Here is a 25,423-nt window from a genome sequence, read left to right as displayed (position 1 = left end):
ACCTCAAAATTGTACTTAAGTACAGTACTTGAGTAAATGTACTTAGTTACTTTCCACCACTGAGTACATTTTATACTGTTGTGTTTTTCTAAGCATTCTTTACTGCTCCTGCTGGAATAAAATAATTGTTTGATATTTTAATAATGAATAACTATGATAATTATTTAACTGAAAAGTAGTAATGTGTTTTTGTTACCTTCACTTTTTTGCATTAAATCATACCGGGATGTTTGCTGAAATTGATTGGATGTGGCACTGCCCTACCTAGAAAAATTTCCACCAGCCGCCACTGGCTATACTATTTACTTTATACTGTGAGCATAACAGTTTTAAGCCTTACAGTGAAAGCATTAATGAAGGGTAATAAAGTTAAGAAATTCCCAATAAGCCACAAGGTCAGCAGTTATAAATGTTAATAAAGATAATTGTGGGGTCATGGGTTTCTCCTTGTCTAATAAGCTTGCCCACTAGACACCCACTAGACCAGGGGTCAGCAACCTTTGCTATCAAAAGAGCCATTTTAGGCGAAAAGAAGAAGAAAAAAATCTGTCTGGAGCCGCAAAACATTTGAGCAGTGTGATAAAGGTAACACAGTTTACAGTCTAAGTATGTAGTATATAAGTCTAATGCAGTGAGGGCCAAAGTGACAATGTACTACGGAGTATTAGGGCCACATTGAGGGGAAAAACATCTGAGATTTACAGAATAAAGTCATAACTTTATGAGAAAAAAGTCGTAATAAAATGACAATAAAATCATAACTTTACAAGAAAAAAAGTTGTGATATAAGAAATACTCACTCCTCCTTGGGCTTTTCCATGTTTTATTTTCACAACAGTAAAAATAAAACAAAATTAATCCATCTTTGCCACTTTGGTTTTATTATCTGCATCCCAAACTTATTTAACAGGACATCATCCTACATTTGTTCATTCCCAATAGCCCCTGCCAACACTGAAATACTTACTTAATAATCGGTGGTTTATTTTGGTCCATAATTTCAACATGAGATATTTTTTAAACTTATTCAAAGATGTTGGGATGTCATTTACATTCATGCACAATAAACCAACAACAACCTAGTTACTTATCTCATAGGAAAAAAGGATGAAACAGTCACAGATAGAGAGGAAGCCAATTTTATGAATCAGAACATTTAATACATGTAATATTACATGTCATTTTCACTTTATTTTGTGGATAAAAAGATTATCATATACTGCCAGGAATAGTGTGGAGGTGTATGGAGGACAAAATCAGTAATCAGATCAGATAAATTAATCAATAACTGAATCAATTATTAAATACAAAACACGATAAACTATATATATATTGGGAGAGAGAGAGAGAAAACATTGATCTATTTTAATTCCCTTCATGTATTCCCTTCACATGTAAACACATGTAGTTAGTGTTTAACACTGTTAGGCATTGTCATAGTGCCTTTCTATATAGAATTGACCTTACTTGGCTGACTATAAATTTTCCTTTGGCTCACTATGCAACAAAGTCCCACCACGTCATCAATGTACCTGGCAAAACACCTGGCAAGGGCGATGCTATTAGTAGGATAAACATTGTGATATCAGGAGAAAGGAGAATTGACTACAACTGCAAAGAAGTGAAAATGTTATATCGTATAGCAGAAAACTCAATGATATATCATATGCTATAAAACTGATAAGAAAGGGTAATTAATAAGGAAAGAATCATTCTTCTTGATTGCATAGTGCTGTACTTCTAATTTATTGATTTCTTTGCATAATATTGATCAGACCTTTTTCAAGTCATTGCAGGAAAAGCACAGGTGTAATTAATAACATTAACGACGGCTACATTTGATTGAGATGTAGTGATCGTTAATGTTATTAGTTGCACCTGTGCTTTTTCCCTGTTATGACAAGTGAAAATGTCTGCCATTAGAAAGGTCTGTCTTTTCTCACCAATACACCGTTTCGATGGTCATCTGATGTCATTCACATACACTGCAACAGGAAATAAACTGGGACCCATTTGGAATGTTTATGTTTACATAACTGTGAAATGGTCTATTTTTTAAATTATGGCTGATTTTGTCCTCCATAGACAGTGCACTGGGATGTAGTTCTTACATTCACTATTTTCACATCTGCATTTTAGCTCTTAGTGGGCTTTCAGTCTCTTCGAGCTTAAATGTTTCGACTTTAGGGGCTGGACATCAAAGAGTTTGACAATATTTAGCTCAAAGTGAAGTACCATTCTTTCCGTGTCTTCACACAATCTTAGAAATTTGGCAGGGATGGCAACATTTTTGTCTTTATTCCATTAAATGTCACATAAAATTAGTCTTGAACTTCATTGCTCACTCATCTGCTCCATTAGAACAAGCTCACATCTGAGAGTAAGAAACATAGAGAACAATACTAGGCCTCATCTGCGTGTAGTAAAGTAGTTCAGTATTTGTAGCACCCATCAGATACATTACAGCGCACAATCACATGAAATGCAAGTCAATGTGGGTACATTTCAACAAAATGAGACAGGTCATAAGATTGACATGTGTCAGAAGTCTTTAACTCTATCAGCCACACAGTCAGATTCCTCTTCTTTTAAAACAGTCTGTCAGAGGTGAATTGGCCTCACATGTCTAGTCACCAGTTAATGATATCTCGGACGTGGCCCCACAGCTTGGTGATCCACAGGTTAACCCCAAGCTCTGTTAAATACTGCAGCTCTGGGGTCAACATCTTTCGGCACAACTTCCGATGTGCCTTGTCCACATTCTTCTTCAGGTTATAGCCCATGATGGACTTCTCTCCGATGGGCTGCCAGGGCTGCATGGCTGTCTCTTGGATGCTGCCAGCTTCCACAGCTCGACCCCCCTCAATGCAGATGGATGTCATCTCTGCGTTCCTTCTCCTGAGCTCTGCCACATCCTCAGCCATCCGCCGCCGTCCGTATGCATCTACTTTCTTCCAAAAAGTCTGGTTGAAATGCTGGTATAGCTTCCAGTCAACAGCGTTCCACGCCAGTGCCCTGGCCCTTAGCTCAGGGGTCAGTTTAGACACAGTGGACCCCTTGCGGGCGTTGAGCTTGAAGAAGAGCACGTCGTCCATCTCCCAGCAGAGGGCATCCTTGAGCAGGATGAGTGATTCCTCAAAGTATTCCACCAACATGACCAGCTGAAAACGGTCAGTGATGAATCTGATTCCCTCCTCTACCCGCGGGTCATCCAGCTCCAGAGTGTTGTCCTGCCCAAAATCAAAGAACAGCAGGTTCTTGAGGTAGAAAGAGTTGAAGCCCTCAGGGTCAAAGTAGTAATGGGGGTCACGTAGGAACTCAGTCAGCTTGTTATCACCTGGTATCTTCCAAGTAAAAGGCACCAGCCGGCCAAAGTAGTGGAAAGATGACTCAAAAAGCTCTGCAGGGTCTCGCAGTATAGTGATGTAGGAAGTGTCCATAGGTAGCAGCTTGGCCACCTCGGGTGCATTGAGGCGCATGTGATTACAGATAATGTTGAAGCACATTCCAGGTCTGTAGTCTTTAACCTGGGAACGCTGGAAAAGGGACGGATAGAAGAAGTCATTTCTGCTGTCAGGGAAGGCAAATTTGAGCCGGTGCTTCTCCCCGAAGCGGAAAAGGATGTTGAGGAAGGTGCTGCTGGCTGTTTTGTGGGTCTTCATGAACATGATGTCCACTTTAGGAGTGCAGGTCTGGCCAGTGTCTGGCTGTGAGCTGTTTGTGTATGTTGGTTTGGGGTGGAGCTGGGACGGACGGTGGGCACATGAGTAAGGCACTGGGACCCTACAGAGAGGGAAACCATCAAATGATAAATGTGCTGATGAAATGTACTCTCACACAAAATAAAGAAAAGCAGCAAATCATCACATCTGAGAGGCTGGAACCAAAAAAACATTGCTTGAAAATTGACTTACTAATCATTGCAGCTCTAAAATACAGTAATTGCTGAAGTAATTTAACATGATTTACATCATGTTTTCTACAGGACGCATATACACCAGTGTGATGAGTCTTACTCAGGCAGACTGAAGTGGACCTGTGGAGTGGAGAGGCAGTACAGCAGGATCATGCAGCTGGTCAGGAGGGTACCCAGGACCAGGCCTTTGCACATGGACCTCCACTGCCTCCCTTGCTTGCCAGCCATGGTCCAGCAGAATCAGGGATTACCTTCAAAACACGAAACATCACCGTCATCATCATCATCATCATCATCATCATCATCATCATCATCATCATCATCATCATCATCATTTTCTACCTGCTATCTGCCCAGACACTTTTTGTTACTCTCAAGAATGATAGGCTAAAAGAAAACCTCTATGTATTATGATATCTGTTATGTAATCTGTTATTAAGAGGCAAGCTTTGAGGACACAATGACTCCACTTTGAATGATTTATTCAGACGACGACTTGGAAATAAATTAAAATGGAATGTGACCCTATAGATTACAATCCTTGTTCTCTGGTTTCTACTGGAGTTGACACAATAACATGAACACGTATAAAATATGAAGCAATCCAATGCATTAGCCTAAAATAATAATATTACAGCAAAGTTTTCCATTCAAATATATATGGTGATTTAGGTATTCTGTTATACAGTACAGTGCTGTCATCAGGTGGACCATAATTCAAGGTTACTCACAGGGAGGTACAATCTCAATGTGTTTCAGTCAGCCTCATTTCACTTGGCTGTCCACTTCATTTTTAAACACAGGGTGTGTGTAAAATTGTATGGCGAGCTACAAAATGACATACTTGCGCCTTGAAATGACCGACCCAGTGTTTCTTAGCTGCCCCATAAAATAAATTATGCATTACTGTGGAAAGTGATATTGCAATCCCCCCAGCTGACTGCCGTAAGACGAGCCACCTGCTGACTCAGCGACACAGGTAACAAACTGACACTGACCACCTGCACTGAATTAATGTGACCTCAATACAGAGCAGGGTTTGAGGAGGTGTACGGGCTTCAGTTTTATTGCTAAGTTTAGAGTTTATCAATGTTTATTTTGAATCAATTATGTAAAATAAATGATTGAAAATCAGATTTCAGTGAAAGATTTCTGATTTTTACAGGTATTTTCTTTTCGTTCTCCCCACTTTTCTCAGCAATTTCTATCAGAGAAAAACACATTGTGAGCTGCCCTCACCATGAGAGGACCCTGATTACTGTCAACTATGATGAACTGTGTACTTTTGCAGCAGAGAACGGAGCGAAGTTATGAGTTACAATCGGTTAAAGCTCAATTTAGTTAAAATCTTTAAAAACCGAAAACAAATCGTCTTTGTTACCCATCTGTTGTTTAGGTTGGAGGACTTACTATACTATATGGTACAACCAGTGGTGGAAGAAGTATTCAGATCCTTTACTTAAATAAAAGTACCAACTCTAAAATGTAAAAAGTACTGCATTACAAAAATATCCTGCCTTCAAAATCCTACTTAACCCATTTGGCCCGCAACTGAATTTTTTAATTTCTTTTGGTGAAGGTGTTCTCTGGGCTTGCATAAGCACAATGTAAAGAAGTTTTCGAAATCGGTCAAACCGTTTGGCTGAAAAGTGAGTTTTTCTTATCAAACTATATCTCGTCTTTGGGGGAATGTGACTACTGTTTTTGCAATAGACTCCATTTCATTTAAGGAAGAAACAGTAGTCCCACGTGCCCAAATACTAGATATAGAACGATAAGAAAATGTCTGTATCTCAGAAACTACAGGGAGCAAAATCAAGTATTTGGTATCAATATACTCATAACAAGTAGAATGTCAAAGATATGCTCACATTGTAAAAATTACTTCATATGGAAAACATTTAATAAACACAATGTTATCGTTTTCCTAATTTTTTGAAAAATCCTGACTTTGACTATTAATAAAAAAGTGATATTTCATGTTATCTGAAGTCAAGATTCGAAGTTGTACTGTTAGATACTTGCCCAAAGTATGTCCGTACCAAGTCTTAAGACTTTTGACCAATCAGAACAAATATTGTGGCATTTTTCCTTATCATGCTAAATATAGTCTTTGGGCTCAAATGGGTTGAGTAAAAGTACAGAAGTATTATCAGCAAAATGTACTTAAATCAAAAGTAACAGTACTCATTCTGCAGTTAAATGGCCCCTGTGACCTACTGGATGTATTATTAATTGTTGTAGCTGCTGGAGGTACGTAGAGCTGCTTTTAAATACTTTATAGCTCTGTAGTTTAATCCAGTGGTTCCCAACCTGGGGGTTGGGCCCCTCCAAAGGGTCACAAGATAAAGCTGAGTGGCCGTGAGATGAATAATGGGAGAGATAAAGAATTCAAGTTAAAGCCAGTGCAAGTTTTATGTTTTTTTTTGTCTCCATTTGTGTGTATATGAGCTGGTGTGTTGCCAATCATCAGATATGGTGTTTGTTCCTCCTTTTCTGTTAGCGACAGTAACTCAAGTTAATGTTTGTAAGTCACACACCAGAGTTTTAAAGAATCCATGATGAATTGTAACTATAACCTTTTTACCTTTTGAAAAATCCAGACTTAATCCCAGCCTAGTCTTAAGTATGGTGCCCTTTATTTGGTGTCAAGTGGGTCATTTATTATTAATCTTTGGTTGCAGCTTTTGGTTATGGCTTGAGTTAGAAACTTTCATGTTGGCTTTAGTTACCATGTGGTCCTATGAACTGTAGAGTTACATTTTAGGTTCAGTCTTATCATCAGGGCATTATATAAACACTACTCTCCAAACACAGCTAAAAGGGCCATTTCTGCTCTTTGTCTGGACTCCATGAAGGGGCTATTATGGAGGCATGTGAGAGCTCTTTCTCTCCGCCATCAGAAGCCACTCTGTAGAGAGATTTGAGGACATAGCTGGTTTCAGGTGGAACAGTTCAGCCTGCAAACGTAAAGTGAATTTGAAGTGACATTTTTTCCTCTCCTGCTTCAACGATATCATATAACCTTCAAACCTGAGATCCTATTGGACAAATAAAAGGAATATTTATTTTTGATATCAGTTAATCATTGTTTGCTTAGGGTTTCCCAAAAAAGTGCCTAGTAACCTCAATGTGTGTCCTTGTAGGATGTGATAACTTCATCTGTTACCTTGAAATGCTTTCTCACCTACTAAACACTAGAGGCAACTTTACACTGAGCTTTGTATGGCTGCACACCAACCCCACAGATTGATTTATTGTTCTGGTATAACAGGAACTCAATAGATCAAGAGTAATACTATCAAGAGTAATACTATTTTAAGAGCAAATATTAGGAGTCAATTTAATGTTGAACTGTTTTCCTTGTTTGCATTCACATAGCTGAAGGTGTGGGGAAGTATAATAAGGTGTCAACTATATTGTTTTTCTAACAAATGATAAAGGCCATTAATAATATGCAAAGCACAGAATAATTGTGGATAGAAAGATTAATTCAAACAAAAGCCTGGAGAAGGATGTCTTACCCTCATACATGAATCCAAACAGAAACTAATGGAAGTGTTTCTTGTCCAACTGCATCGTCCACTTCCTTTGCATCCAGCTCCAGATGACTAATAAAAGTGGATCTCCCTCCTGCAGCCGTTCTTATGTCTGATCTTGACATACACATGCTGTTATAGAACCAGCACAGTCCCGTGCTCCCCTTATCACATGCCAAGTGCAGTAGAGATCGATCATCTGGTTGCTGCTCCTCTTCTCCCCTTTCCACCTGCCTCTCAGCATGAACACCTGATGCCTCGGGCCGCCTGCTGCCTCCACCTCAAATTCCAAAAGCTGATCTTGCTGAATAAAGCCCTGCAGGGAGGCTCATCTAGCCACCTGTGACGTCAGGGGCCTCTGTCAGGGGACGGGCACTTGTCAGTGAGTGTAAACCAGGAGGGGAGGGAGAAAGAGTGGAGGCTGTATAGTCCCCATTCTGTGTCTCCACACAGAGGGCTATTGAGTGTTGACACTGGAGTCTGCAAGCTGATAGGTGGGGTGAAAGACGGCATAAAAAACAAATGCAGAAAGCCAGAGCCACAAAGGCTCCAATTGTACCACTTGATCAAGACCACTCTGTGTCTGTATTGTTTGAAATGCTTATTAAGCATGCTGTGTCTATAGGAGGAATGTACACAAGACCGTTATGAAATGTTGCACCACAGATTAGACAATTATCTAAACAAACTGAGCAACCTACACAGCTTGGATCGTCACGTGGCAATACTGTGTATTGGCTTTAAATTGTGTTTTGTTTTTTACATTTCTAAATGATTATTCTCATTTTTCTGCATTTCATGCATTAAAAGCTATTCATATTTTAACTATGGCCTAAAAGTTCTGATATCCAGTAAACGTGGTATTTAGTGCTCGCGAAAGTGCCACTCAATACAATCTCTAGTGCAAGATAGCAGCAGACATTTCAATAGAGAATTAAATGGACATTCAACCATGAATGACAAGTCTATTTGTCTCTGCTAGACAGGATGTAGCAATATGTGGTCACAAACGTTTCAGCCATTACAGTACGTGTGAGCTCTCCATCTCCACACTGTGGCCCCGATTCTTGGAGGGCGCACTGGATTTGTGCTGCTCATCCCACACTCATCATGCTCCGGCACGACACTGCTGCTTTTGTTGAGCAGGGCGTGCCTTTGCCTGCAGGCACCCAGAGTGCCAGGCTGAGACCCGGACTGGGTGGGCATGCGTGGAATGCAGATGAGGGTGAGAGGGGGCAGGGAGTGTCAGACTAAATGGGGAGATTGAGGAGAGAGGGGCATGACTGGCTTGGCCTTTGACCTGGCACGATCACAACAGCGTCTCTAGAGGGCAGAGGGGGGTTATGCTCCTTCGTCATCAACACCCACTGCCAGTGTGTGGACAAATTACACAAGACAGCCCACCAACGGCAGCACAGTGACCTCAGCCTCTTCCCACTGCACTGGCGTGGACTCTCGGGTCTTGTGGGATATAATGTATTTTCATGTTTTGTAAGTATCTCTTCTGATCCATATACAGCGGCACCTGAGGGTAACTCATCTGCTAGTTAGAGAACAATTGCTCCCTTGCAGCATAACTAATCCGTTTTCAATATGCCTGTGCACAGAGGTTCAGTGTGGAGACCCCTGCACAGTAGCTGAGCAAAAGTAAGAAATCTCATTTGATTACTGTTGTAAGATCACAAGTAACAGGCTTTATAGTTTGGGTTTTTACTTTTAAAATACAGACCGTGTCAAATACAGATTTGAAAATGAAGTGGAAGAAATATCTTGTGTAATGTAGAATAGTTCATACAAACAACATAATGTCAAACAGTCACTTTTACATTTATAATTACACAATTATATGCCACATCCTGCATTTCAGCTGGAAATTATGCAGAGGTCGATGTACCCACATCGCGAAGCATATAACTCACTCACAGAGCTCTCTAATGCACTTACAGGTTTTAGCACATGTCAACCTGTAATACACTCTACTTCGAGGATTTAAATACATTAAGTCAGTCTGACTAAAACATCATCAGATGAATCATTTTTTGGCCTTTTTCTTTGATTTTTCCGCATCATCATGGGCCTTCCTCTTGGCAGTCAGCTTGTTAGCCTGTAAGAGGAGAATGAAAGCAGTTACAGGTCAGTGAACTCTGGGGTTCATCGCTGGGCTTGAATGTACTCTACACACACAGCAGCTATAGAATACTGTTAAACCAGATAAGATGTCCGATACTGAAAATAACGGATCCAATGTTAAAAATGTAAGAATGTTATCTGCACAAACACTGTTATCTACACACGAATCCATATTCAGTCAATAACTAAATGGAACAAACCTCTCGGATCTTTCTCTTTTTTCCGAACATGATCTTGTCGTAGAGGTACTTTTCCTTTTTCTTCATCATCATGATGGCCAGACGTTTCTCCTCTGCTTTCTCCTCCTGCTCCAGGCGTTCCGGGTTTTCCACCTTCATTTTGCCAGCCGTCACTTTGACCGGCAGAGACTAAACGGAAGAGAGAGAGGAGTTGATGAAAAGTTCACAAAAACGGTTTGTAAAAACAGATGGCAACGAAAACGGATCAGAAGTCTCTTACCTTGCCCTGGGATCTATGTTCTTCCATCTTCTTCAGATTCTTCTCTTCTGCCTCTTCATCATCATCTTCCGCTTCTTCATCTTCCTCCTCTTCGTCGTCGTCTTCCTCTTCTTCTTCCTCCTCCTCTTCCTCCTGTTCATTGGCTATGATGGAAGTAAAATATATAAATGATGTGTCCGTGGTCTCTGCGTTATTATGCACCCCATTTAGGTTTAATTCTTTAACAACCGACTCACAATGGATGTAATAAGGATTTTTTGACTCTGATCAATAGAAAAAATATTCTTTAGTATAAAATCTCTATAAATTGATCTAAAAGTATCACAAATACCAAACACAACAAAAACAAATTTCACATGTATCCACCCCCGACTATGATGAAACTTACTTATTACAGGTGCGGCCAATTGTTTTTAGAAGTCACATAATTGACTGAATAGCAGGGCTGGGGCTATATCACGATATAGGTCATTTCATATCTCGATAACGATATATATCACAATGTAGCATGTTTTCTGGTAATTCAATAAATAGTCTATATGAAATAACCACATGTTAAAGCCTAGTTTTGTAAACTCCTGTGTGAATTAAATACATGACAAATGAAAAGTGAAAAATTAACAGTCTTAAGTGAAGTTATAGAGAAAAAATAAATAAATATAGGCCTAGCCTATATCACGATAGAAACAATATAGCAAAATGTATACAATAGACGTTTTGACGATATATATTGTCATATTGCCCGTCCCTACTGAGTCGCAATCACCTGTGTGTAATCAAGGTGTGATCATTGATTGAAGTCTAAACATACCTACATCCTGACTAGAATCACTGATTCAATGTCGTAAAACAATAAAAAGATTTTAAAGTTTTTTAAAGGCACTGAATGAAAGACGATACGTCAGAGAAATGCTTGGGTTCCTACCAGGTTTTTCTCCTCGCTGTAAGGCCATGATTTTCAGTTTTTCGGGGGGCACATAGTCTCCTTCCTTCTCCTCCACGAAGGGAGAGAGGTGGGGGGGCAGAGTCACTCCAAGGAAGTAGTCCTCCACTGGCAGGAGGATTTTGGAGTTGACACAATCATACACCCACTGGGGCTGGATGTAGTACCTAAAACAAATTGTATCATAGTAAAACAGTGCATATCTTATATATGGGGGGGATGATGGAAGTGACGTGATGCTTTGAAAATGCAGAGCGGGATAAAGAAAGAGGACAGGGTCTGTCAAACATGATGAAGAACAAGGTTGCTTTGAGGAAAGAGAGCGGAGAGACGACTCTGAAAGGAGGCATTGTAGAGGATATGGTAGTGTACAAGGAGAGAGGGGCACAATTAATCAGCAGACTTCCTGTATTTAGGATTCAGAAATATACTGTAAGTCAAACTGGTTGTATACAATGATGTAATCTACGTGTTTGAAAATAAAGAAAAATGTTAAAAACAATCCTTTACCTGTTGATATACTGTTTGTCAACGTTGGGTCTGTCAACAACTTGATGCGTGATGGTCTCATCCGTCACCTCGTATGTGCTGCCGATGCTAAGAGACTTGTCCCAGGACACCTCGCCACCGAAACACCTGGAAGGCAGCAGCAACACACAAACGATAGATAAGAGGATTTGCATCAGTTTGAGATTTATACGGATGGCTTATTTATTTCTCCTGCAGCAGCTCTCACTCACCTGATGAGGAAAGCCAGCGACTCTCTGGGCACTTCTCTGTTGAGGAAGATCCTGATCCCCTCAAAAAGCTTTTTCTGAGCTTCCTGCTGTTTCTCTTCTTTTTCCCTGGCCTCCATCTTTTCCATGTCCTCCTGAAGAAAAGCATTACAAGGAAACATTTTAATGATGTTTTTGTAAAGGCTGGAGGATTAAAAAGACACTGTTTTGTTGGAGTCATCGAGTAGTTCTTTGAATTCACTGTTACGCAATGTCTGACAAAATGATGTACACATGTGGCAGCAGTTTTAAAAGGCTTGTGTTTGACCCATCAGGGAAGATCAGCACTGTAAACTCCATTGTGATATTTCCTGGGCTGTTAGAAAGTTGCCAATCTGAGAAACAACTGGAACTAGGCCCATGTTGTTGAAATGCAGTTGAAGTTTTTGAGTTCTGAAAAAGGTTTCTGGTTGATAGGGCTACTAGTTGAGAACATTAAACCAGTTGTGCACAACAAGCGTGTGAGGAGCATCTCGTCCTTAGCAACCAAACATGAAGCTGTAGTCCCCAGTCTCACACCCCCATAAGATTTGACTCCTCTGACAAACATATGTGAACTCTCACTTCTGCCTTCAGAGACCAATTAGTTTATCAACTATTTCATTACCATGATATCAACGTTACAGCAAACCACATTTTGTAAACTGGTTCTCTTACTTCTTCAACAGGAAACTTGTCGAGTTCAGCCTCCTCCTCCTCTGCAGTGGAAACCACCCGTGCCAAGCTGGTACTCAGAGCTGACAGTTTCTGCACAACCAAAAAACAAAAGTTTAGAACAACAATCCCTAATTTTGTTATTTACATGCACACTTACTCATCATTACAGTGAATAACCAGATAAAAGGTACCACTTCAGTTAAAGAAACAACATAATTTGCACTACTACAAGTTTACACAATATCTTTGATAATGTCCAGAAGGATGTGTGGTATCCTGTAAGGGGGAAAGTGGAAAGACCATAGTGTGTACATTTTTACAAGTTAATGAATTTGTCTACTGCTGCTAACAATGCCGTTTTGTGTAGAAACACTGCTTTGCATCAGGTTTAATGGATGTCCTATCTTGCACAGGGACCGAATCAAACCGCTAGATGTAATCAGTAAGAACAAGGCAGTGTTCAGACAGACGTGTGCACTGCATAAAAAAACAATGCTCATTAATTTTAATGATGCCACTTCATCGCCACAGCAAGGGTGCTGACACACAGGGGTCCATTAAACAAACAAACCAACGAAATTAATAAATAATAAATATTCGCAGTATCATCCAGAAAATAGGTTGGACCTGCCTCAACGTAATGTGACATCATCTGGCAACACCCTACGGTGGCCAATCAACATGAGCAAGCTCACATTCCTGGTCGATTACTTAGTAACGTGAACGGGTTAATTCTAGTCTACCTGGTAATTGATGCAACAGGTTTAAATTATTGATATGTCTTTAGGAAAATCTTTCCTCATAGTATTCAGTATCTGAGAAATGCAGCACAGTCCCTGAGTGTTTTTTTCAAACACGGTGTCATTATTGGTCTGAATTCCTGATAAGGTCTATAAAGTAATTTAAAGGATTGACTGCTAATTCATGTCTGTTAACCGGGTTAAGTGTTACAAGACAGTCAATATGAACAGATCAGAATAATAATAAAAATTCCAGAGCATGATGTCTCTTCAGAATAATGTGCTGGTTACTCTGGATAATCCACAGATGTCCCTGTGATGAGATGCCATTTTCAATGCAATGAACACCATAAACAATATTGTTCCACCGCTGTTGTATTGACGTGAAAGTAATGAGGCAGAAATGTCAAAAAAGGATATATTAAAAAAATAAATAAAAGCAAAACTATCTGTATGATTAGATACCGCTAGAAGTAAGAAGTGAGTGGTTTGATGGATCTTTTAAAATGATTCAAGGTAAAAAAGCCTCACCTCTAGGTAGCTTTCTGAATCCATGGCATAGTCATCATCATCATTCTCTTCCTTCACCTCGGACTCGGCTTTAATCTCCAACTGCAAAAGGAGGGATGACATTAACACAGTACAGGTGTGCCAACAGGTAACCAATAAATCCTCATTATAATCCTGCAGCATAACTGTTTTTAACTCCATATCATCACAAGTTAAATCTTATTGAAATCAGTCACAATAAAAGATTTGAGATACTTGAGAATACTAACACTTTTGTAAAATATAAGATTTTAGTCTAAAATACAACAACATAGCCACTGAATCAATGTGACAAATGTGAGATTTTAATTCATTTTTTAGTAACATAACTATCACTATAATACTGTAACAATTATTACAATACAAATTTTGTCTGTACTGACCACCCACAATTATTGATGTCAGATAAATAAGGTGTTAAAAATAATATGCATTTATATAGAGAAAAGCCCTTATGACTGTTTCAGAGTCCAAGATACCTTTGGTGGGTAGAGCAGGTTGAGGGAATGGTAGAGTCTGAAGTTGATGAACCCCAGGAGAGTGGTGTACAACTCTGTGAAAGTTGCCATGACTCTGTAGTCGACATCTGTTGGGTGCTGAAAGGGGGAAAAAAGAGTTTAACTAAGTCTCAGTGGTAAAATTAATGAACATGAGTAGGGCTGCAGCCTGCAACTAACGAATATTTACATTTTCGATTAATCTGTCAATTATTTTCTGGATTAATCGATTAGTTGTTTCGTCTATAAAATGTCAGAAAATGATGAAAAATGTCGATCAGTGTTTTCCAAAGCCCAAGATGACGTCTTCAAATGTCTTGTTTTGTCCACAACTCAAAGATATTCAGTTTACTTTCATAGAGCAGTAAAGAAACCATTCACATTTAAGAAGCTGGAATCATAGAATTTTGTCTTTTTTTTCTTAAATTACTCAAACCGATTAATCGATTATCAAATTAGTTGGCAATTATAATCCCTGGAGCACACAAAGACCTCGGAGCAGTCAGCAAACTCATGTCAACGTTTACACAGAAGAGTAACTCCATCAGCCAACAAAGCCTAAAGTTTGTTTCGTGTATGACAGCAACACTGCTGGTTGACTTTACGATTAGTCCAAATGCTGACAGAGCTGTGTGTCAACCTTCAGTGTAATCCTATAATAATAAAATCACTGCTTAATGTTAGCATAATCTTTATGGACTGCGTTTCATCATTTACTTACATCATGGGAGAACTGATATGGCACCAGCCATGTAATGAGCTGTCCCATCACCTCAGCTTGGTAATATATTCCCTTGATGGAGATGAAAACCTATCAAGAACAGACAAGTGTTTAGTTCATTACAGAACAGAGGTCAATGAACTCAAGGCATATCACCACTATCACCCCCCCCCCACACACACACACACACATTTTATTTATATGTCAAACAAATAAAGATGGTTGCTGTGCAGTTTAGTGGCACCTTTCTGAGAGCACGAGATGTGATCACATAGTTCATCCACTCCACAGTGAGGCGTCTGCACAGCTGGATTGTCTGAACGTGACATTTTCCTGTTCGAGCGAAGGTGGAGAAGAGGAAGCACATGCAGAGGGAGTCGTCGATGTCACGGAGAGCATCAATGAAGGAGGGGTACCTGTCACAAAAAGGAGCACCAGTGAGGAAACACAACTTCAAAAGTAATTTATCTTACCCTAAAACACTCAGACGCAGAGTCAGTTAAAGTAAACATTGCCCTCCTACAGTATGTTGAGTGCGGAGAATAACCCTGTCTCACCTTTCTTTGATGATGTGGTCCAATTTATAGCAGGGCTTGTTCTCCCTCAGTCGCTCAACATTAGTCCACTCTGTTTTTCCATAAGCCTTCTTAAGTTTGCGTACAAATACCTGTTAAGATAAAACATTTTGGAAAGTAAGACAGTGGTCACATTTTCTAACATTACTGCAGAAAAAACTCCATGGAAACAAGCATTTCCTATAACAAGGAACAAATTACATTTAGGTTTAGTTAAAAATGATTTACTTTCTTTGTATGGGAAGAAGTAATCTATCCACAACAATTTTTTTAAATAAACTTGTGCTTTTAAGCATGTTCAAACGATTGTGTTGAACTTCATTTTTTTAAAAGTAGGAAAAAAATATGCCTGTAATACCTTGTATTCTCTGAACTTGCCAACGATTGGCTCATGCAGCAGAAAGCGGATGTCTTTGAGCAGGTAGAAGGTTCTCGGGGCTGTAGATCCCTTGTTCACCTTCTTCTTGTGCTTGGGCTCATGAGGGTAGATGCCTTTAAGGATGCACAGTCGCCTGAAAATCGGAGAGAGATCAGGAATTAATTGCCCGTCACATGTCTGCTGTTTGGGTCCGTCTGGCAAGCCGGGTGACATGAAGAAATAATTCTCAACAAATGTATGTGCTTGGGAGTAGGGTTAGCTGTTGTGATGACGTATACCATCAATCATTCATGACAAAAAATTAATCGCTAACCATTTTGATAACTGATTAGCCTTTTGTCATTATCAAACAAAAACATCCAACCATTGACTAAAATATGAGCATCTGATGCTTTTGTTTGTTTTTTGTCATTTTATTCTGAATGTATTTTCACTCAGAATATCTTTATGTTTTGGGCTGCTGGTTCCAAAGATCAGATCATTTTGAGTTCTCAAAAGTTGAGATATGAATTTGCCACCATTTTCTGACAAATTATGGACTAATTGAAAAAGATTACAGGCAGATTAATCATTCATGGTGCAGCCCTAATACCAAAGAATACCAAAATGTATACCGTTTATACCAAAGTAGAAATCCCCTCGGTTGTATAAGGAATTTGCAACAATGTTGTAAATCAGTGGGCTTGACTGTTTTACACCGGATTTACAGGATTCACCTTGATTTGTATTGAATTCACAGTATTAGCTACAAACAAACATTCCCATCTGGTTATTTTGTCTATAAATTATTTTTCAACTACATTCTCAGAAATTTTACTCTCAGTATACACACTCAGGTGCAAGTTTATTAGCTCCACCTATCTCAAAATAATGCAGTCAACAACCCTGAAATACATCTCTGAATCTCTGGATTGTTTTAAGCGGCTTCTAAAAACCCATCTCTATAGTCAACCCTTTCTATAGGCCTCATCCACATGTGTGTTTGTCTGTTTTTGTTTGATCTGTTTCTCATTGTTTGTGTGTTTCATATTGTAATTTTTCCTTGTTGTCATCATTGTTTGATGTTTAATTTGTGTGTGAAGCAGTTTGTAACGGTGTGTTTTAAAAGGTGCTATATAAATAAAGCTTTACTTACTTCCTGCCTTCCTAAAGTCTATAATGGGGAGTTTCCATGTTTTAAAGAGTTGTTGATTCACCTTTATGGACAATTCAGAGGCTGCAGTTTATGTTGATGTTTAATTGTATTGTGTTATACTGAGAGGTGTTGATATTTTGTTAACCCTTCATATAAATGGGGTGGACAAAATATTAGAAACATCTCTCAGTATAATAATAAAATACAATTCACCAGCATCAAACTATAGCCCCAAAAATGACCATAAACTTGAATCAACACCTTTCTAAGATAGTTTCAACAAAATGTGAGCATTATAACCAGGGAATGAAATTAGCACCTGCCACCTGTCGAATACAGGGTAAATGTTGGTTATGGCAGGAGATAATTTCAGGTCACTTGCCACCATGGCAGACAGGTTTTCCTAATATTAAAAAATATTATTTTTAAAAAGCAATTCTAAAGCCTAAATTAAATATATGGTAACACTTCACTTTACAGGTCCACAAATTTCATGGTATTTAGGTTATAATTAGCAAGTAACCTATTTGAAATTTCTTTGGAATTACTGCCAGATTACTACAATATTTACCTATAAATATATTGAAAATTACTTACTTTATTAAATTTGTGGACCTGTAAAATGAAGTGTTACCAAATATAGTCATGGATTAAGGTTACATGATATCTTATATAATTCTATGGTCTGGTACCACTGACTCAGTGTTTACATTTTAAAGCGTTCTACCTACTGTAGATTTCAGAAGTGGCAGACAAAAAACATGCGTGGCCGGTAGAAATGTTCAGTGACCTGCCACAGTGGCATGTGAGGAAAAAGGTTGATTTCAGACCCTGATTATAACCTTCATGAAGGTGGGATATATTGCAGAACTGTTCCATTCGTGTTAACTATAATAACTGAGTGTATGTCAAACCACATGCACCACGATGCACAGTCAGGCATGTTACCTGAAGTCTGGGAGGCTGAGCGATAACTTCTTGCGAGCCTTGTTTCTGGTGATGTAGTTGGTGACAGAGCCCCTCTCATACTGGAAAAACAAAGCACAGACGACCACATTACATTCACAAATCATAACACTTTAATTCATAGTCACGTTAACTAGATGATTTGACCTAAAACGCTAATCTGCACCAAACAGAAAAACAAACTTCAGCTAGCCCCGTTAGCTAACTAGCCAGCCAGGCTGCTAGGTGAGTTAATGTTAATGTTTCTGAGCCTGACATTAGTCCGACATCAACTCTCACCTTTTTCTTCTGAAGACCTCCCATTTATAAACGATATGTGAGCCTCCACACAAGTTCTGGTAGATTAAAACTGTCTGTAAATGAAGCTGTTAAGAGGTGAACACAACAACACGCTGGCTACAGAGACCAGCAGCAGATCCACGTGTTTGACATGCGCAGAGGAGGAGGAGGAGCCAGCAGCTATCAGGACCCGGGAGGAGGGGGCGGCCGCTACTCCGCCTGTATAAAAAACAAACAAAAAAACAACGCTCACTGTGAAAGGTAAAAGGTTTTAAATTGTCTACAGAATTAGTTTATGTGCAGAACTGTAAGCATTGGTTTTCAGTTTTTACAGATAATTTAAATGGAAACGACATTTCGTGTTTTACAAACAAAAGAGCGAAAAGGACAAAAAAAAAAAAAAAATAATTGGCAGAAAACAAACAAAACCACAATAAATAAAATTAAATACAAATTTTATTGAATATAATAAAAACACTTAAATAAATGGAAATGACATTTCGTGTTTTACAAACAAAAGAGCGAAAAGGACAAAAAAATGAATAAATAATTGGCAGAAAACAAACAAAACCACAATAAATAAATTTAATTAAATACAATTTAATAAAAATGTTATTGAATACAATAAAAACAATTAAATAAATGGAAACGACATTTTGTGTTTTACAAACAAAAGAGCGAAAAGGACAAAAAAATGAATAAATAATTGGCAGAAAACAAACAAAACCACAATAAATAAATAAAATTAAATTAAAATTGTATTGAATACAATAAAAACACTTAAATAAATGGAAATGACATTTCGTGTTTTACAAACAAAAGAGCGAAAAGGACAAAAAAATGAATAAATAATTGGCAGAAAACAAACAAAACCACAATAAATAAATAAATTAAATTAAATTAAAATAAAGTAAATTAAATTTAATTAAATTAAATTAAATTATTATTATTTTTTTTTTTATTGAATACAATAAAAACAATTAAATAAAATAATCGGCAGAGCCACAAAGTATACACCTGAGTTTCCCTAGGCCTATGACATCTCTCAACCATAAAATGTAGGCTAACTGGGATGTTGTGTTTATTTATTTATTTTTCTAGTTAGGAGACTAGTCTGTGTGCTATCAACAATACAAAGGTCACGATCTTGTAATTAGCTCCTCTATGTGGACTATCCTCTCACGGGACACCAACTATTATGGCAATTTAAGAATCAGGTACTCAACTGCAGAACTGTATAAGCACCTTATTCAGATTTTAAGTCTGATTTAATAAACACCATAAAGCTGTAGGCTACAATCATCAGAATAAACTGACATGAAATAAAATGTATGATTCAACCACATCTGAACCCCACCCCCTTCTCCTCTGCCTCTCTGTGGTTGGTGCCAGGGATGCTGGAGAGAGATGCAGACTGGAGCTGAGAGTGGGAAAGAAGAATAGTGAGAGAAATAAAAGCAAAAAGCTGGATACAGAGAGACAGAATCTCAGATAAATAAGACTTCACCAGGACATCTAAAGATATGTGTGAAATATTTCACAAGTTCGTCATGGGGCTGCGTGACTTTATAAAGGAGTATTTTCTTAGTTTCTGGGACTATGAGACACCAAAGGTGATGGTGGTTCAAAACAGAACTCTTGGAGCCATATACAGAAGCGTTCAGTTTCTTGTGATCACCTATTTCATCTGGTAAGCTTCATGTTTGTATACTTGCATGCCCACTGTACAGTATGTGCTAAAGGGGACAATCTATGAAAACAAAAATTGGTAAATTCACTTACATACATATTTTGTTATCAGTGTGTTAGTTGTAATGCTTATTTTAGGGATTGCAGTAAAGTATACAGTTGTATGTTTGCCAGTAATATGCTTTTCTGTGTATTAAAAAAAGAGAGAGTGTAAATGCACTGTACTTTAGCCCATCAATTGCAGTTTTGTGGTGAGGAAATGCTTCTTATTTTGAATTAACTGGAAACAAATAAACGGCATGACTGATGGAGACACAGTTGATAGACTTGTAATTTAAACTGAGGAGAGCAGTTTTCATATAGGCTACTTTGGTTTTGTGAAGATATTGCTATTCATCTTATTGTTTCAAATCTTAAATGATTTCTTATAGATTAGATGTGTTGTCCTGTTGAAGTGCGTCATCTTTTCTTCTTCTCTTGGCTTCAGCAAAGAGGGCTGAGCAGATCCAAGGGTAATCTGATACCTCCAATATAAATCGACGTCATGACAGAAAATGTGATATTGCATCTGTCTGTTCTATTACCCTGAAGGTATGTCTTCATAAGTCAGAAAGCCTACCAAGAGAGTGAAACCCGTCCAGAGAGCTCAGTTTACACACTCATGAAAGGCACAGCAGTTCATGGAGATGATGTCTTGGACACTGCGGAGTACGTTCGACCCTCAGAGGTGAGTCCAGAACAAATGCTGAAATACAATCAAGGAAGTCTCACCTCCTGGACTCTGTCAGCATCATTATGTCGTCAGACCAGAATAAACCTGCTGATTAATAGTATGTTTGTGGCATTTCCCTCGCAGGGCGGTGATGTGATTAGTACAATATTGAGGCGAGAAGTTACCTATGATCAGAGGCAAGGAAAGTGCGCTGAGGTGAGAGGTCAACAAAAGCTTCCTCAACAATAACATCTACTAGTATGCAAGAAAAGACAATAATAATCTGTCTTATTTCACTTCAGTATTTCAATGTTGCCAAAGCCAACTGTACGAGAGACTCTGACTGTGTCGAGGGAGAGGTTGACTTTGATGGCCATGGTACTGTTTTTATTCCTCACAAAATCTTCAAGCTTCGTTGGTCTGTATTTGCCACCTACGTATCTGATTTAAATACTTTCTTACAGGCAAAAGGACCGGCAGATGTGTTCAGTACTACAACCACACCTTCAAAACCTGTGAGATCCAAACCTGGTGTCCCATTGAGGAGTACGCTGTAGTACGGTAAGGCAGATGATGTACTGTATAATCTCCCCCAAGTTTGAAAGTTCAAGTCGGGTTTATTTGGATCACACAAAGGAAAAGGAAAGTCCCCACCTATCTTAACCCATAAACAAAATAAGAAATACTTGATTATTATTAATACTATATTATACAAGATATTTCTTTTGCATCATTATGCCGTAAGTGCACAGCAGTGAGCTACTGTAAACACACGTCTAATAAAGGTTTAAGACAGCAGTTGGTCTTTGAAGTTTTACTGGAAACAGTTTTGGACAACACATTCAATGATTGTGCTTACAAAAAAGATTATATACTCAAATCTGGAGGTCAGGACCTTCCCAAAGGGCTACAAGATAAATCTGAGGGATTGTGAGATTAACAGTATAGAAAATCAGAAGAAACATATTTCTGCTACTCAAAATTATATTTCTTTTTTCAACTTCTAGTCTGTGCGTTTGGATGGTGAATTACTGGATGTTTTTAACTCTTCTGGCCCTTTAAAAGAATTCAAAATTAAGCAATTTGAGAAGGAAAAATCACTCTTTGTTTGAATTGGCCATCATGTAACCTGTGACGAGGGGTCACAAGCAGACAAAGTGTTGTTTTAAGGGGTCACAAGCCAAACGGTTGGGAACCACTGCGATGAATGATACGAGATGAGGGGCCCCTAGTTTAAGGGTGTCTGTGCCAAGCCCCCATCCATGGATAGTTAGACCAACGATGTTGTAAAATTGAATTATTGTTGTCAAAATATTGGATTCCTCGTGTGAGGAAGAAACAAAGTAGGCTACAACACAGTAACCAATCTAGTAAACATAGGCCTACACATAGTCCACAAGAGTAAAAGTAAAAAGTATAAAGCCTTTGATGCTAATGTGTTGTTCATATGACGTTCATAGCTGAAAAACTGAATTAAATCAACAATAACAAAACAGCTACAGCTATAATAAAAGAGAAACAACAGATAGGCTAATGCTCCAACAAGGATATTTGGGGAGAAATGTTGGGTGTAAGATTGTCAGTTAAACTGCGATGGGACTGTGCCAGTAGTGGTTGCAACAGAATATTTAACTGAAACCAACTGATGGTGGTATAATAAGATTAGTCTAATTATCTGATTTCTTCAACAGAGAACCAGCATTAGTGGAGGCCATCAATTTCATAGTGTTCATCAGGAACTCTATCCACTTCCCCAGATTTAAAGTGCTGAGGTAGAGTACACACACACACACACACACACACACACATGCACTCACGCACGCACGCACGCACGCACGCACGCACGCACGCACACACACACACACACACACACACACACACACACACACATGGAGATTCAGAAGACCTATTGTTCTTGTCTTTGGCAGGGGAAACATCAAAGATGCTTCAAACAAACGTGACATGCAGAAATACCTCAATAAGTGTCAGTATAATGAGGAGAAAGAGCCCTACTGCCCAAACTTCCGTCTGGGCTACATCGCAGATCAAGCCAGGGAGAATTTCAATGAGCTCTGCAGGACTGTGAGTACAAGATGTACAACACATACTGTCTCTATGATATTTTAAGGATGTATGTGTTAAAACTGACCTGCTTTGTGACAGTATAGCATTGCTTAAGATGTGATCATTGCTGTTGTGGCTCAGGGAGGAGTCATAGGGGTTTTCATCAACTGGAAGTGTAACCTGGACCTGGATCCTTCACACTGTAAACCTACATACTCCTTCCGTCGTCTTGATCTCCGAAAGGATCAGGCAAACTCTGGTTACTATTCAAGGTGAGCTCCAACACCTGACACTGACTATTTTGTTCAGTATTTTAAACTGTGTTTGCCACCGTGGCTTGTGATGAGTGTCCCAGCCTTAACCCTTGTCATTTCTGTGTGATTGTCCAGGTTTGCCAAATATTACAATAAGGATGGGGTCGAGTCTCGGACGCTCATCAAGGCCTACGGCATCCGTCTGGATGTGATAGTTCACGGACATGTAAGCGGATACTCAGCTTACTGTGATGACTGTCATTATGTGACTATCATTGTATTGTTTGCATGTGATTTCTTTCTCAGGCTGGAAAATTCAGTCCCATCCCAACCATCATCAGCACAGTGACTGCTTTGACTTCAGTTGGGATTGTGAGTAATTACTACATTCATTTCTTATTTTTGAGCCTTTAAAGTGAAAGCTGTCGCTCTTTGCACCACAAACTGTTTTTGTCTTTTCTTGTCACCCCTCTAGTGTACCATTATCTGCGACTGGATCATGCTGACTTTTATTGACAAGAATGAAGTCTACAGTGATAGAAAGTTTGATGAGGTGAGTAAAAGACATCACACAATCAACCTCAACAGATATGGGTTCATTAAAGGAACAGTGTGTAACACTTTGGGGGATCTATTAGCAGAAATGGAATATAATATTCATATTATTCATAATATTCATTAGTGTATAATCACCTGAAACTAAGAATCATTGTGTTTTTGTTAGCTTAGAATGAGCCCTTCATATCTACATAGGGAGCGGGTCCTCTTCATAGAGTCCGCCATGTTGCGCCACCATGTTTCTACTGTAGCCCAGAACGGACAAACCAAACACTGGCTCTAGAGAAAGCCTTTCACGTTTTTACGTAACCTGAAGGCCACCGTAGTTCTCCGTTACGCTTGTGAAACTGTGGTAACGTGAGCCGAAGATTGCAAAACCGTGGTACCGCCAGGCTCCGTCTGACTTCTGTTGCTCCTAAAGTACTTATTATGGTTAGGATGACCTCTGAGCGAGGTGCATGACGTTACCATGGTTTTGTACTCGGCGGCTCACATTACTGCAGTCTTGGATAGGGAGGTGAGTGGAGGGGTACTTAGTTGGTTGCAATCTGCAACCATACCACTAGATGCCGCCAAATCCTACACACTGTCCCTTTAAGGGTTTTATATCTCACAAAATATAACCGAAAAGAATAGCTCAACAGTGAATTTTAAAAATACAGATGTATTTAAGTACATAATTTGGTAAAACTTTACACTATGGTACACGCAATTTTGCTACCATGGAACAAGTAAGGAGCAAATCTAACTGATAATTAATTATTTGATAATAATAAGTTCCTGAATAACTCTGAATCAAAGACCATGTAGTGGATAATGCTGCATTTTTGAGTACAAAACTAACAGCTCATTATGTTTTTTATTAATTGCATATTAGTTACCAATTTGGTGGTCATGGTAGTTACTAGTAAACCCTCTTTGGGTAAAGCATCATCTTACCAAACTGACAAGTAAATTCTAAATGATTTCTTGAATGATAATGCAAAGACAACACGATCCTCAAGAAAGATTCTCCCTATTTTGAATACTGTATCTGTCTTTTTCACAAAAATAAATAGTACAATTATTGAAGGCTGAATTCAATTTAGCTGCAGCAGTTTCATGGTCTGTTTCTGTGAACACTAAGTGAAGGATCTGTCCTCTGCAGGTTATCAAGGAGCCCAAAGTGCCCAAAGTGCCCATTTCCACAGAGCTCAGCTACATCAACGGCTTCGGCTCCAACCATTCAGACCTGTCCGACGGTGTACCGCTGTAATGTCCTCACAGTTGTCCTCGCTGGCCAAGAGAGTGGACGCTCCTCCAGCTGATCAGCTGAGTGGTTCCTCAGGTATCTGCTGCAGCTTATGGGCTGCGAGCGGTCGCTGTGCTGTTGATAGTGGAAATAAACTGACAGAGGACCAGTGACAGAGGAGGCTGGTCGTCTCAAAGTCTGTGCCTGTGCAGTGGATTCAACTCATATATCATCTCAAACCTTGATGGACCCCAACTTGTGTGACAATGCAGTTGATTGTGTCTCTTTCACTTGACTTGCAGTAATACCTCAAGTATGAAAAGAAACTAAACCATTTCTTAGCAGAAACATATTTGAGTACACAGTAATGAGAAACATTACAAACTATGCCCATTTCTATAAATGTATTGTAGACATTCAGTGCAATAAATGTCTTCTCTCAACTCAAGTTCTAACTGAATGTTACCAACAGTATATCATCTGAAATCTGCATTATTATAAACTTAAAACTGCACACCATGTTTGGAGAATCTATATTCTTTTTAATTTCCTTTGTCTTTCAACATAAGGATGGATACAGGAGGAAATGGCCTGGAGACACACAAGGAGAGAGCAGTGGTGAGCAGTAATCTAATAACGCCGACATTTCCCATA

The 25,423-nt window shown here is 38.9% G+C and overlaps 3 protein-coding genes across 3 annotated transcripts; 1 reads left to right on the top strand and 2 right to left on the bottom strand.

Annotated features, from left to right (window-relative positions):
* Positions 1-1,138: 1,138 nt before the first annotated feature.
* Positions 1,139-8,997, bottom strand: gal3st1a (galactose-3-O-sulfotransferase 1a). Its single transcript, XM_074638066.1, has 3 exons — positions 7,441-8,997; positions 4,017-4,167; positions 1,139-3,783 (listed from the first exon to the last, which is right to left on the bottom strand). The coding sequence occupies exons 2-3, from the start codon at positions 4,142-4,144 to the stop codon at positions 2,631-2,633; spliced, it is 1,281 nt and encodes a 426-aa protein (XP_074494167.1). The 5' UTR covers positions 4,145-4,167; positions 7,441-8,997; the 3' UTR covers positions 1,139-2,630.
* Positions 8,998-9,149: 152 nt separating this feature from the next.
* On the bottom strand, positions 9,150-18,429 carry pes (pescadillo). The gene is made up of 15 exons (XM_074638065.1): positions 18,262-18,429; positions 17,965-18,044; positions 15,861-16,014; positions 15,485-15,594; positions 15,172-15,343; positions 14,928-15,017; positions 14,189-14,305; positions 13,692-13,772; positions 12,421-12,510; positions 11,728-11,858; positions 11,498-11,623; positions 10,970-11,154; positions 10,045-10,187; positions 9,786-9,953; positions 9,150-9,559 (listed from the first exon to the last, which is right to left on the bottom strand). The coding sequence occupies exons 1-15, from the start codon at positions 18,283-18,285 to the stop codon at positions 9,488-9,490; spliced, it is 1,743 nt and encodes a 580-aa protein (XP_074494166.1). The 5' UTR covers positions 18,286-18,429; the 3' UTR covers positions 9,150-9,487.
* p2rx2 (purinergic receptor P2X, ligand-gated ion channel, 2) lies at positions 18,388-25,376 on the top strand. Its single transcript, XM_074638068.1, has 13 exons — positions 18,388-18,522; positions 19,654-19,951; positions 20,542-20,677; positions 20,807-20,878; positions 20,965-21,040; positions 21,127-21,223; positions 22,354-22,434; positions 22,591-22,744; positions 22,868-22,998; positions 23,116-23,206; positions 23,287-23,352; positions 23,456-23,533; positions 24,686-25,376. The coding sequence occupies exons 2-13, from the start codon at positions 19,785-19,787 to the stop codon at positions 24,791-24,793; spliced, it is 1,257 nt and encodes a 418-aa protein (XP_074494169.1). The 5' UTR covers positions 18,388-18,522; positions 19,654-19,784; the 3' UTR covers positions 24,794-25,376.
* Positions 25,377-25,423: the final 47 nt, after the last annotated feature.

The sequence above is a fragment of the Sebastes fasciatus genome, chromosome 6 (assembly GCF_043250625.1).
Source record: "Sebastes fasciatus isolate fSebFas1 chromosome 6, fSebFas1.pri, whole genome shotgun sequence".
Taxonomy (NCBI): Eukaryota; Metazoa; Chordata; class Actinopteri; order Perciformes; family Sebastidae; genus Sebastes; species Sebastes fasciatus.
Note: the sequence above shows the minus strand (reverse complement) of the source record. Positions and strands in the feature narration are given on the sequence as shown.